The sequence below is a fragment of the Gymnodraco acuticeps genome, unplaced genomic scaffold (assembly GCF_902827175.1).
Source record: "Gymnodraco acuticeps unplaced genomic scaffold, fGymAcu1.1, whole genome shotgun sequence".
NCBI lineage: Eukaryota > Metazoa > Chordata > Actinopteri > Perciformes > Bathydraconidae > Gymnodraco > Gymnodraco acuticeps.
This window is the reverse complement of record NW_022990202.1, coordinates 35,556-55,335: the sequence shown is the minus strand read 5'-3', so window position 1 is coordinate 55,335 and position 19,780 is coordinate 35,556. Positions and strand designations below refer to the sequence as shown.

The 19,780-nt window shown below is 44.5% G+C and overlaps 2 protein-coding genes across 7 annotated transcripts in view; one reads left to right on the top strand and one right to left on the bottom strand.

Annotated features, from left to right (window-relative positions):
* Positions 1-811: 811 nt before the first annotated feature.
* On the bottom strand, positions 812-18,106 carry smim22 (small integral membrane protein 22). Of its 6 annotated transcripts, none has more exons than XM_034218241.1 (5): positions 17,498-18,106; positions 17,271-17,303; positions 16,418-16,544; positions 15,430-15,503; positions 812-1,228 (listed from the first exon to the last, which is right to left on the bottom strand). In XM_034218241.1, exons 2-5 carry the CDS (start codon positions 17,271-17,273, stop codon positions 1,181-1,183), a joined length of 252 nt encoding a protein of 83 aa, XP_034074132.1. In that variant the 5' UTR covers positions 17,274-17,303; positions 17,498-18,106; the 3' UTR covers positions 812-1,180. The 6 variants fall into 6 exon arrangements, with proteins under 6 accessions (XP_034074132.1, XP_034074133.1, XP_034074128.1 ...); XM_034218237.1 differs by lacking the exon at positions 812-1,228 and adding an exon at positions 4,600-5,236; XM_034218240.1 differs by lacking the exon at positions 812-1,228 and adding an exon at positions 13,510-14,537.
* cog1 (component of oligomeric golgi complex 1) overlaps positions 18,049-19,780 on the top strand; it is a 29,706-nt gene continuing 27,974 nt past the window's right edge. Inside the window, 4 exon segments of the mRNA XM_034218235.1 lie at positions 18,049-18,407; positions 18,841-19,017; positions 19,019-19,089; positions 19,583-19,764. Coding sequence (XP_034074126.1) covers positions 18,102-18,407; positions 18,841-19,017; positions 19,019-19,089; positions 19,583-19,764 — 736 coding nt within the window. The 5' untranslated portion in view covers positions 18,049-18,101.

The following is a 19,780-nucleotide window of genomic DNA, read 5'->3' as shown; positions in this document are numbered from 1 at the left end:
TGCATTCATTCTGATTAGCATGATTCCATATTGACCACCGAGGGCTTCCATAGACATGTTCCTCAGAAGTCAAGCATACTGTTTTAGTTTGAATTGGGATAATGCAGATCACCTGACGGAAGCCCTGAGAGCCAAGGAAGTGCAATCCTTTTGATCTAAAGAAAACAACCATCTCTTGTGTCTATGACTTAAATGGAAAAAGCTATTGCCAAAAAAGGCTGAAATACATTTACACCCAAAAGAAAGACATGCTTAATGTTACAGTACATGCTAACAAGTCCTATATGTACCTTTTGCAGGGGGAATGATAAATGATTATTTATTTAGTAGAACACACCTCTTGTGGTCGTATTGAGAATAATAACAACATACAAACAAAAGCCTGACCATTGTCAAAGCTTTTTTTCATCTGTTTTTAAGTCATAAATACAAGAGCAAAGCATCACAGCTAGCCATTGGATCACCAGAATCTGTGTGTCACTTTCACAGGGCTTCTGTAGTGAGGAGCTACACACACATTGGGCCAGTGTGAGGAGGTCAGTCCTATCACAGATCTCTGCACAACTACACGCTGCGTGCACACACCCATTGTAAGGTCACACGATGGCTTAAAGGAGTGTATGAATGTTGTGCTGAAAGCCTCTGAAACACCTCCATGGGTTAAGGACACAGGGTGGGTCTGACCACAGAGAGGCAGCACTGGGATCAGTCTTCTTCTGTGCACTTTGGACTGGACACATGTCTGTTTCTGTTTGCTCTAACAAGTGCTCATGAATGAACACAGCCTGATGAGACACACACCAACACAAAATAGAGCAAAGTTGATCCTTTTATTATTAGTTTTACAGATGTGTTACATTCCATTTCATTTAGCTGACGCTTTTATCAATCAAACTCCGATCAACAAGGAAAGTGCAGATATATTCACTTCAAGCTAAATCATAGCATAGTGAGTGCTGGTGAATCAGTTACACGGCCTACATTAACTCAAGTGCTTGGCTTCTTGGGGTTTTCAGCAGTAACTTCATTGCCATGGCACAGTTGAAATAGATGCGTTTTCTGCAGTGTTATTAATTAGGAAAAAAGTATTCATTTGGTGTGCACGTTGACAGAGGCTCTGCTTCTGGTTCCACCCGTACTCATGTGGTGTGTGCCGGATGCAGCTGGGGGGTGGGGGGGTTCAAGGCTGCAGAGCCATGTTCTCGATGCCCACCTTGTGTCTGCGAGGCTGTGGACCAAGCACAGAAACATCTTTCTGTCAGCATCAGAATACGATATTACTTTATTTGTCAGGTCTGAAATGTTCCTTGCGTCACAGCAGCTCCATGTCCAACATCAACAGACAAGTATCCAGACACAATACATGAAACACAAACAACAAAACATTGAACATGGATCTGGCCCTTCCTACATCCAGGACATGGTTAAACCGTACACCCCAGCACGTGCACTCCGCTCTGCATCAGCCAAACGACTCGCTGCGCCCTCGCTGCGAGGGGGACCCAAGTTCCCATCAGCAGAAACACGTGGGTTTGCTGTCCTGGCTCCAGGATGGTGGAATGAGCTCCCCATTGACATCAGGACGGCAGATAGCTTACACACCTTCCAGACAGAAAACTCATCTCTTTCGACTCCACTTCGAGCGATATAATTATTAACAAAGCACTTTTATACTAATAAAGGACTGGCTTATCTAAAGCCAGTTGAGTAGCACTTGAAATGTTTGGCTCTATGAAACCTGATGTACTTTATGATTCTGTTTTCTTCAAGGTTGTATCTTGTTGGTCGAACGCACTTATTGTAAGTCGCTTTGGATAAAAGCGTCAGCTAAATGTAATGTAATAATGAACATAACAGCACAATCAGAGAGAGAAAAGCTGCTCAAAGAGCCTTCAGCGTGCATCTGATCTGGGATCAGCTCTGTATTTACTGAGAGGATTGACTGGAGCACAAAGGATGCTTCAGTCTGACCTTATTGAATGGTGGGACCCTGTATCTCCGATTAGATGCAGCAGCTCATACTCACTGTCCAGAACATGGTTTGGGTCAGAGATGATGTTGTTGGACAGCCTCACTAGGCTGTTATGGTAGAGTCATAGAGAATACAGAGTCCTTTCACTCCATCTCTCACTGAGTATGATGTGTCTGCATTAAATACATGCCTGTAATACATGTCCTGCCTTCCAGCATCAGGGGAGAGAAGGTCAGCCAGTGCCTGCTGAGGACTGTCTGCTGTCCGGAGGTTCAGTGGATTACATTAATGTAATAATGTAATGTAAATGTAATGTGAGCAGGAATAAACGTTAAAAGGGTTACAGGCAGTGTTTCTCCTGGACTGCTTACAGCTGCTGCAACAACACTGTGGCTCCTCCATGTAGAATGGGACCATTTCTAAACATGTTTTGCTTCTCTGTACTGTTCTCTCTGTAGAAGGCCATATGAGGGGGGTGTGATCACTTGTCAGAAAAATAATAATAAACCCGTCCTCTTTTAACCTTCCACGCCCCTCACTATCCGTAGCAGCAGACTGGGGGGGGGGGGGGGGTTGAATATGTTAGTCTAGGCTAGAATCTATGTTCCCCGCAACACACTCTCACTCCATAATCGTCCAGGAGCGACGTTTGGTCAGGGTCTCGTGGCGTGCAGTTGTGACGCTCCTAGGCTCCTTCAGCTTCATAAAGGGACGCAAATAGCTTTCAACTGATTGCAATGTATTCCGATCTGCGGCGGGATTTGACGCTCATGGAAGCACGGCATTCGTTTGTGTCGGCTGCCCTTAAAGGCAATGTGAGCGTCCATTCCCATTGGATAACGGAGAATTGTACACCCGGAAGTAAGTATTCCCCTTACTGTCGATTGATTTTACAGTGATATCTGCACTACTCATCGACTAAAAAACACCAGATTATCCTTGTTAATTACACAACATTGATTGGTTTAAATTGTGTGCAATGCTTTTGTATTTTTCCCTTCGATTCGGAGAAACAAATATTTTTTCGGAGTAAAGGATGGCAGAAGACACTACACTACCCAGAATCCCCAGCTATCGTTTAGGACTACACCATGTGCTCTGTTTGACAAACCCCGTTTTTTTTCACCATTCATTCCAATAGAGAACTGCAGTGACGCGTCCTAAAACCCGGAAGTAAGTTAGCATTTTTACCACGTCCGGTTCCTTCGATAAAAAGCAATGCAATTTCTCCATAGGATTTTGGAAAATAGCTCCAAATAAGGTCTGTGTTTGACACAAATTGAAGAGACAGATCACGTTTTGTTCTACGACATTAAATACATCAGCAGTGACCCCGCTGGTGATTTTTGAAGAGTTTACGTGTCTGAAAAACGATGGTTGTTACCAAGTGGCTGAATAGGACTACAGAAGTTGTCCAGGCCGTTTTACGTCATTACACCGAACACGTAAAACACTCCCTCTAAGTTTGTTTGCCCTGTTCTGCTTGAAAGCAAGTAGGCTACCTGCCTCCTGCAAACTGTTCAAACAAACACTTCAACTTGTTCCATTTACAATCTGTGTGTTCGAATATGGATCTTAAATTAGCGTGACGTTGAAGCAGCGACCCTGCTGTAGTTCCTTTCTAGCATAACGTTGGCATTTTGCTTCTGGCGACTAGATTTATGATTCGAAAATGATAAAAGTAGGATAGACATGTGGAGATTATCCGGCTGAACAAAACGTGATCCGTCTCTTAAATGTGTCTCAACCACAGACCTTATTTCGAGCTATTTTCCAAAATCCTATGGAGAAATTGCATTGCGTTTTTGACGAAGGAACCGGAAGGAGTTTACATCCAGGTTTTAGGACGCGTCACTGCGGTTCTCTATGGCTGGCGTCTATGTCACGTGATCTTCAAATTTCTCCCTGCAGAAAAAAAATCATGGCCGAACTTCGTTTTATTCTCGGTGTAAAATGCCTATTTTAAAGTTAGTTTGGCCATTAAAATGCGTTTTGATGTCATTTGATGCGAGAAATATGAGTTGTTATTTCAGATTATGTGTGCAGTGGAGGTACATGATCTTTAGTTTGCTAGTTATTACGAAGATTACTTCAGGAAATTGCGTCCATAGAACGTTTTCATTGTTACCAAGGTGGTTGCTAGGGACGCTGCTATCGGTATTATTTCTGTTATGTTGTGTAACTGTTTAATGGTGTTATCTTTATTGCTACCCCCTTCCCCGTCAATGTATAGTGTTGGTCCACAGCGCAAACATATTAGTTTAACAAAATCCGCATCTAAAGATAGCCTACGTTATTTTCCCCTGTGCAATTCCAGTCTCACATCTCACAGCACATCGTCATTAACAAATACCGGAAACAGACCGAAAACATTTTTAAAAAATAAAATAATACTTTAACCAGTAGGTGGTTTGGGTTAAAAAGCTGTCAAGTTTAGTGTTAACAAAATAAAATATACTGCTGTTTCTAGTTTAGTTTACGATATATTTAGTTATTGTTTTGATATTTTTAACCCAAAAGCGATGGAAAAAACCCACAGCAACACTGAAAAGATGGTCTTAACATGACCCAGCGGTCTAGTAGTTAATAAAAAACAATAATATCAAAATAAAATATTACTACTAACTTTATTGTGAAATTCAAACTGAACGGTAAAAGAATAGTTTCCGGTCTATTCTTGATTGATTGATTGATTGATTGAAAATGTTATTAACAGATTGCAGAATGGGTACAATACAGTACAGCTCAATACACACAATTGTTAAGGGGATGCAGACCAGAGAAAGACTTTCGTCTTGTTTACATCAGGGTCCCCCATTTAATTCATCATAACATATGACATACAGATAGATTACATTTTAGATTCATTTTCAATTCATCATAACATATATGACATACATGACATACAGATAGACAGTACTGTTACATCTAGACATTTATGACATACCAGATCTACAAATATACAGTACTGTTTGTGAGTATAAAAAGAGTCTTGCGGGATTAATAACGTTTTTTTTTTTTAAAAGAGAGTATATACATTGAGGGGGGGTGGGAAACTGTATATTGTAGGGGGTTGGGTTTGGACATTTACAGGGGCCAGTTTCGAATTGCAGTCTCCCATAGGTGCTCTTTTAGAGAGGTTTTGAAGGTGGGTAGTGATTCACATTCCTTTACAGCTGTGGGTAGGGCGTTCCACATTGTTGTGGCATAATTGCAAAACGTGTTTCGTCCCTTGTTTGCAGTGGCGTTTCTAGGTGTACAAAACTGGGGGGGCAGAAAGAGGTCGGGGGAGAGAGAGAGAGAGAGGGGGGGGGGGACAGAGAGAGGGAGGAGAGAGAGAGGGGGGACAGAGAGAGGGGGGGAGGAGAGAGAGAGGGGGAGTGTCAAATTACATACTGAAGACCACAGGAGCAACACTGTGAGCGCATACATTTACGTACACAGCGTGGGGATGTCATAGTAATGCACCTTCATACATGGAGTAAAGGTCACCATCACAAAGTAATTCTTAACAATAACAACAACCGTAATGCTTTAGCATTAAAACACCATAGACTGTAAATATAAGGAAAACACAGACACTCATCATCGAGGTCACAATATCAATCGATCCAGCAGAGGCAAAACACAGAAGATCAACAAAATATATGACATAAATGAACTTACCAAAGCTGAAGGCTCACTTGAAAAGAAAAGCGGCACGGCGGTCCTTCCTCTGACAGAATGTGTCTATCACTTTGGGGATGAAGTCCTGTAGTTGCTGGATCAACTGGCTTTCAATTGAAAGCATGGCCAATGCGTTAAGTCGCGGCTGTCCCATGGTGTTGCGAGTGAAAGTCTTTATCCTTCTGAGGGTGGAAAAGTTCCTCTCTGACTCGGATGTCGTCATCGGAGTTGTCACTATTATTTTGACCAAAATAACAGTCTCAGCAAACGTATCCTCCAAGTTGTTCTCGTGAATGGATTTCAACAGAGACAGGGCAGTGTTTCCAGTGTGAAGTTCACTGTGGCGGTAGAGCGTGGTCAGCTCAGACTTCAACTTCTCCTTGTTTCCCAACGCAGGCCACAGTTTCACGGCGCAGTCAAGCTCAGGTGTAGGAAATGACAGGACATGCTGTGGGAAGAATGAGCTGTCAACAAGCTTTGCAGCGATCAAATGGTCACTCTGTGAGAACCTCTGTTCCACCTGTGAGATGACTGTGTCACAAGCCTCCTTCATCACCGGCGCTGTGCTGCTGACTCGTCGGCCTGGCTCGTCTGTTCCATCATGAGCGGTGGCGGCCAATGCATCAGTTTTCTGCCTCATTTTCTGAACATTTTCCTTGAAACGTTAGAGCGCGCTGTTGATCCCAGGTGCATCGATGCTTCGTTTTTGCAGAGTGTTGTATAGAACATCCACTTCTGGCATAAGCAACGAAAAAAACTCCAGGAGCTGCATAAATGCTCGGTCCCGCAGTTTCTTTGACAGGCCGTATGCCTCACTTATGGTGACCGCATCCCATCCTGGTTGTGCGCGTATATGCTTCATACACTGAAGTAGTGCATCTCGGGTCTCCCAAACCGCGTTCACAGTTCTGCTTTTAAAGTTCCATCTCACAGCCGGTGGCCGTGGGATGCGTCTCTGTGTTGCCTCTGCAAGAGCTGCAACACGTTTTGGAGCACCGGAGAAAAAAGTGGAAAAAGCAGTTAGATCTGCAAAAAACACCTTCAGGATGCTCATCCTTGCTGAACACAGTTGCTGCAGGGTCAGGTTCAGTTGGTGGGCGTAGCAGTGAACAAACTGAGCGTTTGGGTACGTCTCCTTCATCACCGTCTGTACCCCGCGCACGTTACCGCTCATGACGGCCGCCCCGTCATAGGTCTGAGCGATTAGCTTTTCTTTCAGCTTCAGGGGTTCCAGAACAGCCTTGATGCTGTTAGAGAGACCTACACCAGTTTTGTCCTTTACTTCCACAAACTCCAAAAAACGCTCTGTAACTGTGAGGTCAGGCATAATGTATCGCAGCACAATCACCATTTGCGATTTACAGGAGACATCGGTTGTCTCGTCGGCCTGAACGGCAACAAATGATGTGTTGTCCACTTGATTGGCTATTTCCTCCCTGTACACATCATACATGCAGTCCAAGAGTTCATTCTGTATGGTGCTTGATGTCCCTTTGAAAACAAACTGAGCTTCGTAGTGCCGTTGAAGCCTGGAATCGCCCTCACACATTGTCTCGAAAATTGACCTGAATATCCCTGGATTCAGAGAGTCCGCCAACTCGTTGTGGCCCCGCAGTGCTGTCTCACATTTCCCACACAGTTTAATACAGGTGATGATCCGACCAAGCACGTACCTGTTTTCTTCCACCTTCCTATTATGAGAATCAATGCCGTGTCTGTAGGCGCTGTCAATCTGAGCTGCAACATTCACCCTTCCAAGTAATCCCAATTTTACGGCATTTTCCAAATGACTGTTGCTGCTCTCATGCTTCATTGTCCTCTCCGAAAGATGCTTTAAGTCCTTGTAACCTGTCCTCGACCAAGTACCTTGATCTTCACCAAAAAGCAGGCAAGGAAAGCAAAAGAGGGAATTCTTCTGGATGCTCGCCGTTAGCCATTTCTTTTTAGCAAACCACTCAGCGTTAAACCCACGTTTAACTTTGCCCGCAGTCTGGACCATTTGGAAATCCGGTGGATGGTGGGCACCGAGGCGCTTTACCTCCAGTTTCTCTCCGAGACTAAGTGTCTCAAATGTGTGCTCCAGTAAATGGTCAACTTCATTCATTTTCTTTCAGTTTTTTACTTCTTTTAATCGCTGGTGATGTTAGCTATATGCTGCTCTCTCGTCTCCTCTTCAAACTACACGTGACGTTTCGCAGCACTGCACACGTGAGTACTTACAGCCAATCAATTCTGAATTATGTGAGATGACGTATGGTGGGGATGGGAGCACTATGCCCCTACGGTCATTATTTTTTTGCCACACACATTAAATAGAAAAATACTCTGAGCATGCGCAGTGTAGTTTTTACAATCACCGTTCACTTAGACTGTGAGAGGGAGGGGCAGGATCGGGTTTTGTCCCACATGGCTCTAAACAGCTCAAAACGGCACTCTAGACACTAATTAGAAGAACACAGACTAAAACAGAAATGTACAGACGAATCAGATTATTAAACATGACCTTAAAATATATTTTATATGTTTTTTTATTTATTTTTTAGTATTTTTTTGTAATCATTATTTGTAATACTTTCTTCTGACACTAGGTGGGGCTGTGCCCCACCTGCCCCTAATGACCCGCCGCCACTGCTTGTTTGAGCCAAATCTGGGTTTAACATGATTTGTGGAGCTCCCTCTGGTGTTGTGGTCGTAGTATTCACTGACCTTTGGGAAGTATTTTGACATGTACATGGGTACCTTAGTGGTGTAGTGTATCTTGTAGACCAGGCCCATTGCAAGTTGCTGTACTCTGTCGTCTACTCTAAGCCATCCTAGGTTGTCAAAGTGGGCAGGGGTGAGGTGGGTTCTAGTAGTAAGGTCAAGCAGTAGTCTGACCAGTTTGTTTTGTGATGTTTGTAATTTTGTTTTTAGCGCCTTTGAGGTGCTTTGGTACCATGAGGTGCAAGCATAGTCGTAGTACCCTTGAATGAGTGCTCCTGCCAGAGTCTTCAGGGTATTCTTGTTTACCAGAGCGGAGATCCGGTACAAGAATCTAGTTCGTTGGTTGACTTTTTTGATTACATTGGATGCCATTTTGTCACAGGAGAGATTTGCCTCTAGTATGGAACCTAGGTATGTAATTTCATCTTTCCTTGTGACAATATTGTCACCCACTGCAACTGAGAAGCCGTCGGTCTTGCTGAGTTTGTTTTTTGAACCGAAGACAATGGACTCTGTTTTACCCAGGTGTAATGATAGTTTGTTATCGGCGAGCCAGGTGCAGATTCTGCCGAGTTCCGAGCTGAGGGTTTTTTCAACCTGCAACCTGTTCCTGCCAGAGACCAGCAGGGCTGAGTCGTCCGCGAACAGGAACAAGTTGCAGTCACATGCTGATGACATGTCATTTGCATAAATTAGGAACAGTAACGGTCCTAGTATGCTTCCTTGTGGAACACCACAGCTCACTGGGAGGGGGGGGATAGAGTACCGTTTACCTCCACCATCTGTTCTCTCCCCTCCAGGTACGATTACATCCAGCTCACCGATAGACTATCAAAACCAATTGCTTTTAGCTTGTCAATCAGAATGGAGTGATTGACAGTGTCGAAGGCCTTTTGTAGGTCCAGCATGACCATGCCGCAGTATTTGCCCGCGTCCACCTCTTTTTTGATGTGGTCGTTCAAATAGAGAAGGCATGTGTCAGTGGAGTGGGATGTTCTGAAGCCAGATTGGAATTCGTAAATTAGATTTTTTTCCGCGAGGTACTTTTCGACCTGTTCGTATACTATTTTTTCCATGACTTTCGAGATGGAGGTAAGAATAGAAACAGGGCGGTAGTTGCCTGGGTCCAATTTGCTGCCCTTTTTGTGCAGGGGGGTTACTCTCGCAATTTTGAAGTCTTTGGGTACGTGTCCCTGTTTTATGGAGAGGTTTATTATGTGTGTGATGACTGGGGTGATGGCGGCTGCTGAGTCTCTGAGGAATTTGGAGGGGATATTGTCATGGCCAGTGGCCTTGTTAGGTTGGAGGGCGCTCAGTTTTTTGTGTACCTCAGCTGTTGTTACCATTACTAGTTTGAAATCATCTTTGCGTACCCCTAGGTTATTGTAGTAGGCTAGGATGTGTTCTACCCTAAAAAGCCCTGAGTGGGAGGGTAGTTTATTTACCAGAGTTGTGGCTATGTTTGTGAAGAAAATGTTTAAGTAATTGGCCACATCCAGCTTGTCTGTGATGAGCCTGTTATCTGTCTTTATGTTTATGTTTGAAAATCTGGTTTTAAGTTTTTTACTGCAGCCAAGCTGGTTATTGAGTAATTTCCAAAGTTCACGGGTCTTTTTTTGTTTTCCTCAGTTTTGTTATTGATGAAATTCTTTTTTGCAGTTTTGATCATGGAGTTTACGTCATTTCTTAGTCTGTTTCTTTGCAGTTTTAGTTCAGTCACGTGGGCCTGGAGTTCACTGCTCGAGCTTTTGGAAAGCTTTACTGACTTTTACGAAACTCAGAATATTTTTTGTCTCTGGTTTTCATAGCGGTCAATATTTTGGAGTGCATCCACGGCTCAGCGCGATTTTTTACCCTGGTGGTTCTTAGGGGGGCCATGTCGTTTAGTACTGTTGAGAATTTGGTTTTGAAACCAAGCCATGTTTCTTCAACCAGTGTACCACTGAGCTCATCTGACCAGTTCAGGCTCTCCAGTTCTAGGTTCAAGGCCTCGCTAGAGTAGGTTTTGAGGTCTCTAGATTTGACTGTTTTGTGACAGCCGGCCTTTTGTTATAGCTTTTTGCGGGTACAGAATATCATATAATGATCACTTAAACCGCATGCTATAACCCCTTTACTGGAGATCCCGGACCTGTCAGAGGTCAGAATGAGATCAATGGTAGTCTGTGTTGATTCACATACCCGGGTGGGTTGGGTGATTAGCTGGCTGAAGCCGTGCAGATCACAAAACCTACTGAAGGACTTGAAGACGGGTGCATCTTTTCGTTGCATATCCGTGTTCCAGTCTCCAATAAGAATTGTTTCTACACCCCCAACTCCAGCCAAACATCCATCCAGTGTATCATAAAAGCCACTTGGTTCTGGCGGTCTGTAGATTGTGCCGACTAATACTGATTTAGCCCGTTCAAAAGGGTTAGGGCGTCGAGACGTTCGTGTCCCGCGTCGAGCCGGTCGTCGAGCTGTTCATCATGGTGGCTGCGAACCTCGGTTCACTTGCTCTCATCTCGGCCTCACGCGTGTCAGTCTGCAGAGGCGTCTCCGGGGGAAAGTCGCCGTCCGCGCTGCGGATGTAGCCGTGGGGCGCCTCCTGTGCAACCAGACCAAGTCTTCTAGCTTGAGTTCGCGTCAAAACCGGGCCTGGATTTAATTGAATGTCTCCCGAAAGTAGCAGGACCAGGATGATCATGGTCCTTCGGTCCAATCTGCCAGACGGGGGTAAGTTCTTACGTACCGAGTTTGCCGTTAGTAATGCATGTATAGACGCAGTTCCAGCAGCTAAGTGTTTCTTTTCCGAGCCATTGAGAAGGTAGAAGTCACTATGGGTCTCTTTTTCTCTGCTTTCACTTCTCTCCACTTCTGATTGGTGTTGCTTCATTAATGAATTGAGGTATGAGTCCGTAATCCATATTAGCAGGAGGAGGAAATGTGCACAAAACCGTGTTGTTTTGATTCTATGGTGAGAGCTCTGAGAAATGCGACTGTTTCTGGCGTCTGAATGAGACGCCATGTTGCCGACAAGATATTGATTCTGAGCCCGATCTCTGTAGATAAATACAAATAAAGAACCAGGGTCATTGGGGGGTCATTCACGGGCCATGCCCTCCCAAATTAGTCACTGTGTCCCCCCCAACGCAGGGTGGGCAAGCCTTGCCACTTCGCCGTTTTTTTTTTTTTTAATCATATAAGTGAAAACGTTTCCACTAAAGGTTTTTTGTGTGAAATACGTCAGAAATAAAGAATACAAATAAAAAACACAGCCTGAGGTGTGCTCACTGCTGCTCTCTGTTTGGTGTGTTGCTTGACCAATGACCCCCGACTTTTGTTTTGTTATCATTACGTGGCTGTGTGTTTAGATGAAAGCCCAGTGGCGATCTGTTCATCTGCTATACTTCTGGGTCTCTGTGTTTCATTCAAGCTCGGCTCTGTAGGCTATGTGTGTGGCACGAGCGCATTTTGTGAGTGCGCGAGCGGTAACGTGGAATGTTGTTGTTAGCATCTGGTTAGCTAGCTATGCTAACGGATATAAAGAGCTGTTTCTACACCAAGGTGGAGGAGAGTCTTCTCCTGTCAGACTGAGAGGATCGTATAACCTCAGCTCAGTGAGGTAAGGACTCTCTCAGTGCTTAGATAGTTCCCTTTAGTGTAAGTTATCTTAGTGGGTCTCAAACGGTTTGGTCACCATTTATGTAAACAAGTATTTGCGAGGAACACATTTATATGATCATTAGCCTATAGTTATTAAAAAATAAGAGAATAAATGAAAAACGGGTATGAAATACTATAGGACAGTAACACAAGAATACAGTTTAAAAGGGGAATGATTAGTAAAATATCCATAAAGAAAAAGTACATCTGTGTACTGTTCTGTTTCATATGGATGCTGAGAGATGTAGGCTATCCATAGATCTCTTCATTTAGCTCTCAAAGTGCACCAGATTGATGCATTTAACTTCAATATTTAAAAAATAATCTTCCCGGGGGAGCAGGACCGGCCCTTGGCATAGGCAGTATAGGCGAATGCTAAGGGCGCATTAATCAGTGGGGGGCGCTGAGAGCTCTCTCCTGAAAGACTGAGCGGCTCTGATAACCTCAGCTCAGTGAGGTAAAGGCACAGCTTTATATGATCATTATAGTTATAAAAAAATAAGAGAATAGATTTTCATCTATTCTCTTATAGTATAAAATACTATATAACAGTACAAAAAATGTGTTCTAAACAAGAATAGAGTTTGAAAGGGGAGTGATTTGTAAAATATCCATAAATAAAAAGAAAATCTGCTTACAGTTCTGTTTCATATGGGTGTTGAGAGAGGTATCCATAGATCTTCCCAGGGGAGCATGCCCCCGGACCCCCCAAGAGGAGGTTAGGTCCACCCCCCACTTAAATCATGTTCAAATGGATAGGATACTAAATACATTCCCACACATCTTGTGTCCATATGTTTCTGTTTTGGTGGTCATGCCACAACCGTGCACGTGCATGCATGCGCAAGTCATAGTGAGTTGGCCAGCTAAAATCTTGCCTAGGGCAGCAAATTGATCAGGGCCGGCCCTGCGGGGGAGCATGCCCCCAGACCCTCCTAGAGGAGGTTAGGTCCACCCCCACCTAAAACATGTTCACATGGATAGGATACTAAATACATTTGCACACTTTTTATATGGTGGCCTATGTCCATATGTTTCTGTTTTGGTGGTTGTGCCACAACCGTGCATGTATCCACAAGTCATAGGTGCGCTATAAAATAGCACATACACCCTGCAATGTGTGTGAAAGACAATAGACTTTACAGCATGTTTTTTGAAATTGAAGTTGCGTTGGTGTTTGTGTGTTGGTTGTTGACGGCAGTGTGTGCCCCCCGTGGTAAATGATTGCCCCCCCATTCGATTTGTTCTAGAGCCGACCCTGTAAAGAACTACGACAGATGTGTAATATATTTAATGCAGCCGAACCATTTATTACAATGCATTCATGTGATGACTTTCAAAGAGTAAAGCAAGCACTGCTGAATAAAGTATGATTTTATCTTTTACGAAACGTTTTTTTTTTTTATATGGAATGCAGTTGGAGGTCAACCAATCACAGAGCTTGAGAACTAATCATGGGGTTTGTCAAACAGAGCACATGGTGTAGTCCAAACGATAGCTGGGGATTCTGGGTAATAATAATAATAATAATACGTTTTATTTCGAGGCGCCTTTCAGGACACCCAAGGTCGCCTTACAGTGCATTTAAAAGTTAAAACAGCTAAAACAAAAACGGAACACAATTTAATCGAACCGACAAGGCAATACAGCAGCATAGAAGCATAAAACAGGCAAGACAAGAGTGTGGAGTGACGGAGTGAGAGGAGGATCTGTGATAGCAGGTTGAATGTGTTTTAGAGTGAGTAGGCCAGTTTAAACAGGTGGGTTTTGAGGTGGGATTTGAATGTCGTGATGGAGTCAGACTGTTTGATGTGTGGAGGCAGAGAGTTCCAGAGCCTGGGCGCGGTGTAGCTAAAAGCCCTGGCTCCCATGGTGCTAAGGCGGGAGGTGGGGACAGTCAGGAGTCCGGCTGAGGATGAACGCAGGGAGCGGGTGTATTCCTGGAGGAGGTTTGAGAGATAGGTGGGGGTGAGGTTGTTGAGGGCTTTGTATGTAAGCAGAAGGTTTTTGTAGTCAATCCGGTGCTGAACAGGGAGCCAGTGAAGTTGGATGAGGATGGGGGTGATGTGGTCAGACGATTTGGTACAGGTAATGATCCGGGCAGCCGAGTTTTGAATGATTTGGAGTCTGTTGAGTAGTTTTGTGGGTAGGCCAGAAAGGATAGCATTACAGTGGTCAATCCGGGATGTGACAAATGCATTAACCAGGATTTCGGTGCTGGATTGTGAAAGGGATGGGCGGAGTCTGTAAATGTTGCGGATATGGAAGAAGGCAGTCCGGGTGATGTTTTTTATGTGGGGTGCAAACGAAAGGGTGCTGTCCAGGATGATGCCAGGGCTTTTGACTTGGCTGGTGAAGGATACAGGGAAGCCGTCGATCATGATGCTTGGGGGTGGGGTGGTTAGGATTTTGGAGAGGGTGTTTTTTGAGCCGATGAGCAGGGCCTCAGTTTTACTACCATTTAGCTTCAGGAAGTTCCTGCTCATCCAGCTCCTGTAGTGTAGTGTCTTCTGCCATCCTTTACTCCGAAAAAACATTTGTTTCTCAGAATCTAAGGGGAAAAATACAAAAGCATTGCACACAATTTAAACCAATCAATGTTGTGTAATTAACAAGGATAATCTGGTGTTTTTTAGTCGATGAGTAGTGCAGATATCACTGTAAAATCAATCGACAGTAAGGGGAATACTTACTTCCGGGTGTACAATTCTCCGTTATCCAATGAGAATGGACGCTCACATTGCCTTTAAGGGCAGCCGACACAAACGAATGCCGTGCTTCCATGAGCGTCAAATCCCGCCACAGATGGGAATACATTGCAATCAGTTGAAAGCTATTTGCGTCCCTTTATGAAGCTGAAGGAGCCTTGGAGCGCCACAACTGGACGCCACGGGACCCTGACCAAACGTCGCTCCTGGACGATTATGGAGTGAGAGTGTGTTGTTCCCCGCCGTGGCTCTGAAACACCTGAAAGCTAGCTGAGTATTGATAAATCCTTGGTGCAGAACTTTTCAGTTGTCTTGGATTGCTGCTCCAGTTTAATTCGGTATCTAGATTTAGAACTATTCACTGGTGGAGGGTCAACCAAATCCAGTAGCGAGCAGCTGTCATTTTCACATATGAAATGCATTGCATTGAAGGATTGTTGTGCAATCAAATGTGTTTGTTCCATCAGGTCATATTTGACGCACCGTATGAACTCACATCGCAGTAAATGAAATAATATTGATGGAGGGTAAATATAGCATGGATGTCAAGCTGACAGCTCAGATTAGAAACTGTTTGTACAGTTGGTGTCAGCCAGCGTGCCTAAACACGTCTCCATGACTTTATTGTGAGATTTTACTGAAGCGCTTTCCCTTTCTGTTTTTGATTTCTGCCATCACCTCACCACAACACATGTGTGTTCCCTCAGTTCTCTGGTGTGTGTGTGTGTGTGTTACCTTCTCATCATCGCTGCAGCAGCAGCAGCAGCAGCAGCGGATAAGCACCAGGAGGACCAGCAGCAGAACCATGCCTGGAAACAGAACCACGATCAGACAGTGTTCAGCAGAAAGAAAGGAGCTCGTTTGTTCTAACATCATTTACCCACGTTACCTTTTGGTTACACGTGACATGAGGATTTTGCACAGGCTGATGTTTCCTTTCCTCAGTTGCTCAGGAGATAATCAACTTATTCATACAAATATTTGCAGAGGGCAGTATTCAGTTTGAAGCTTCCTCTCATGTTCTGTGCAGTGGCCAGACAGGGGCAATACTGCAATACAATGATTTTACAATGAGACATTGCTGTTCCGTGTTCAGTTGAATACTTTATTAAGAGTTAACTAACTGTCTGATTGTATTTGCCTCATTGCTGTCCTGAACAGTCCTGATCCTGAACTGGACACATGTCTGTTTCTGTTAGTCACTTTGTGCAAACACGCTTATCTTTGTATCCAAGCGTCATTGTACAGAGCTTTACTGCGATGGTGAGCATCAGACATAATGACGTTAGTTTCAGATCAACTTTGCTTCTTAAATTGCCAACAAAATGGCTCCAGTGAAAATGTCAGACTGCAGTTCATCAGGAGAACTCAGATACACCACGGTGAAAGAATACACCTATTGTATTAGTAATACTTCACTTCCAAAGAGTACCCATGCAGAGATGCTCATTTCAGAATTATATATATCATATGTTTGGATACGAATCATTGATCGCTGCAGCTGGTGAAGGTGGAGCTCATTTTGAATACTTCTTCTCTTCTTTCCTATATAAATGTATTTGATTAGTTTATTATATGTTGCATTCATAATCTTAATCTGTAAAGTAACTACATGTATCAGATAAAGGCAGTGTAGATAAATGACACAAAATTGGGTAGGGGAAAAATCCAAATGTATTTTGTATCAAACATGGTCAAGCCTCTTGTCTTCGCCACCGCTCACCGATGAAGATGAAGAAGACTGTGAAGGAGGCGATGTCCCAGTCCGACTGGAAGACCTTCCCCTGCAGTCTGGAAACCACCTGACCCCACTGATCCTCCAGATCCTGCTGCAGCTCTCTGTGCTCCATCTATATATATACACACACACACACACACACACACACACACACACACACACACACACACACACACACACCACACACACACACACACACACACACACACACACACACCACACACACACACACACACACACACACACACAACCACACACACACACACACACACACACACACACACACACACACACACACACACACACACACCACACACACACACACACACACACAACACACACACACACACACACACACACACACACACACACACTTTTGTACTTTCAAAAACTGTAACTTTGGGTGATACCAACTTTATTTGATTGACTGCTGAAACTCAGACATGTTTCATCATACTGTTACATAACTGAATTCAGGTTACTAATTGTACTTTATTAATGGTATAAGATAGTTTCTGTGAAGACAAGGTTTAAGATTGTACTTGTTTGTTCCAGCTTGTTGTGATAAACTTGAGCTAAATGTGTTTATTCTAAATTCATGTGATTTAGTTACTTCACAGATGTGGATGAATGATGTGAAATCTAATCAAGTGTTAAATCAGACTTTAGTTCCACCTGGAGTAAATCCACCAGCTACCCTGCAGTAAACAAAGTCATTCAAACTAGCTGCACCTTTACCAGCTTTGAGAACACTTTCATGATCAATCATTATAAAACATATCATATATATTATTCTGAAATGGACCAATCTGCACAATCACTGGGGGGCATTAGTTACCATGGCGACCCAGCCCGGAATGAACAGCACATCCTGCTCCGCACACACACACACACACACACACACACGTTACACATCATTAGGAGGCTACAAGTATCTGTCTACAGGTTAGAAGCCTACTTCATTCACTAAAAAGCTTTAAAAGATGACGTTTGATCAAACTGATACCATTTGATAAATAATAAATGAAGAAATCATGTTTTAATTCGAAGCACCAGGTGACTCACCTGTACTCGGAGTTGTGTGTTGTTCTGTCCTTCTTCCGGGTCCAAAGGTGTGTGTGGTCACCTGACGCACGTTCACACCTACATCTCCAACACTCACATTCACACTCAATAATATAATAATAATTCATTTGGATAAATCGTGTATTTGTTAATAATATGTTGTGTTAATTATGAATCTGTATAGTAACTAAGAACCAAATATCAAACACAGGAAATACAGTCAAACGTTTGATATTTACCTCTGTATTGTTGAGTAGCCTACCGGTAACTTGTAAGTAAGTATAGGTAAATATAAAATGGAAATACTCAAGTAAATCACAAGTAACAAAAAAATAATAAGTAGGTGAAAGTATTTAAATACTTACCAATACTGAGTAAACTAGTAGTGGAAGTATTTTTCCAAACGTAATGTAATTCTTCTTTGCGACGATTTGATTGGTTCATGTAGTGAGAGTAGGCGGCTCCCTACCTACCCGGAAATGTTCCCTGACAGACAGCTGTGGTGACCAATCAACATCAATCAACTCAGCCTTCGTCACATTTTGCTGACGTGGAAGCAGGAAGTGCACTTCTTCCGGAGCAGCTGGTGTTGTTTTGCGCTGCGATGGCCGAGGACCCCGCTCTGTCTCTCCGGGTCTCGGAGATCAAGGACCCGGCGGCTCTGTTCGAGCGGTACAACACCGCGGAGATTCGCCGCATCGAGCGCAAGGTCCGCGGGGAGATCGAGCAGAAGAAGGAGGAGCTGCGACAGATGGTGGGGGAGCGGTACCGGGACCTGATCGACGCCGCAGACACCATCGGAGAGATGAGGCAGTGCTCGGAGAGTGTGGTGCTGTCCATCCGGGACATGCACCAGTACTGCCACAGCCTGAAGCAAGGCAGGGCCGGGGGGGGCAGCTGCAGGCAGGAGGTACATCTCACTATGTAACCCTGTCATTTGGAATCTTTATTAAAAGAAAGGGGTGTTTAATTATCTCATGAGTCACATGCATACACCCCCCCCCCCCCCCCCCCACACACACACACCCATATAATAACAACTCTTTTGATTTCGGCATAGATTATATCTCATAAGACAACCTAACCTCTAGAGTTGTACAGCCATAACTCACAGAGGCCACTGCCTGAGTCAGACTCATAAGGTGCTGCTGCTGGGTCACTTGTTTACCAGGTTTACCTGAAGACCCTGCTGACTGCACAGGTTGTTTATTTGTTCCCATGGGTACATGTTTTGCAGAACATGTGTTCTGATAGGTGTGTACTATTGGTGGCAAACGGGGGATCATTGCATTATTTTCTGCTCCTTATGTGTGTGTGTGTGTGTGTGTGTGTGTGTGTGTTAGAACCAGAGGCAGTGGCAGGACAAGTTCTACATCATGGCCTCTCAGATCAAGCTCCTGCTGGAGATCCCAGAGCGCATCTGGAGCTCCATGGAGGCGTGCCGCTTCCTGCAGGCCACGCAGCTCTACCTGCTGGGCTGCCACCTGCACAGCACGCTGCAGCTGGAGGCCGCCACGGGGGGGGCACTACAGCCCCGTCCTGGCCCGCTTCCCCATCCTGGTCCGGCAGGTGGCCACCACCGGGCATGTCAGGTAGGGAGGACCTACTGCTGTGTCTTTTGCAGGACAAAGGGGATCTCATGCAGCAGCATTATCGAACATGTGTCTTATACTTCATTCAGAATGGTATTTAAAACATTACCGTTAACATATATTCTGCTTCCTGCTATTTGAGTATTGTTTGATTAATTGTAGAGCCTTAGTGTACTTAATTAGTGCTGGTTAGAGGGCTCTGGACACGTCTCTTAAAATACAACAACATGAACTCCAGAAATGGATGGCTACTATCCATCCATCTTCTCCCGCTTATCCGTGGTCGGGTCACGGAGGTAGCAGTTCCATGGATGGCTACTAACACTCTAAAAGTAAAAGGACATGTGTTTATTGCTTTCTGCATGAGGCCCACTGGCATCAAGTACAAGTCCTGCTTTGATGTTAGTGATTGTGCCAGAGAATCTCCAGGCCTCAGAGCTGAGGATGATAGTGATGGATCCCTCCAGTGCAGTGACCGTCTGTCCTCCTGCAGGTCCACCATCCTGCTGGACAGCAGGTCTCTGCTGCGGGGCCGGGCCGTGTCGGACCAGGCCATCGCTGAGGCCCTGGTGTCCACCATGCTGCTGGAGGGCAGCTCCCCCCGCCAGGCCCTGGCTGACTTCCTGCTGGCCCGGAAGGCCTCCATCCATCAGCTGCTCAACCAACCACAGCACGGTACCTGCCAGCAGTC

Coding starts and splice junctions, on each gene's coding strand:
- smim22 (XM_034218237.1), bottom strand. Junction 15,504..16,417: donor AGTCTTCTTCATCTTCATCG/GTGAGCGGTGGC, acceptor TTCTGTTTCCAG/GCATGGTTCTGCTGCTGGTC. Junction 5,237..15,429: donor GCTGCAGCGATGATGAGAAG/GTAACACACACA, acceptor CTGCCCCCCCAG/TTTTGTACACCTAGAAACGC.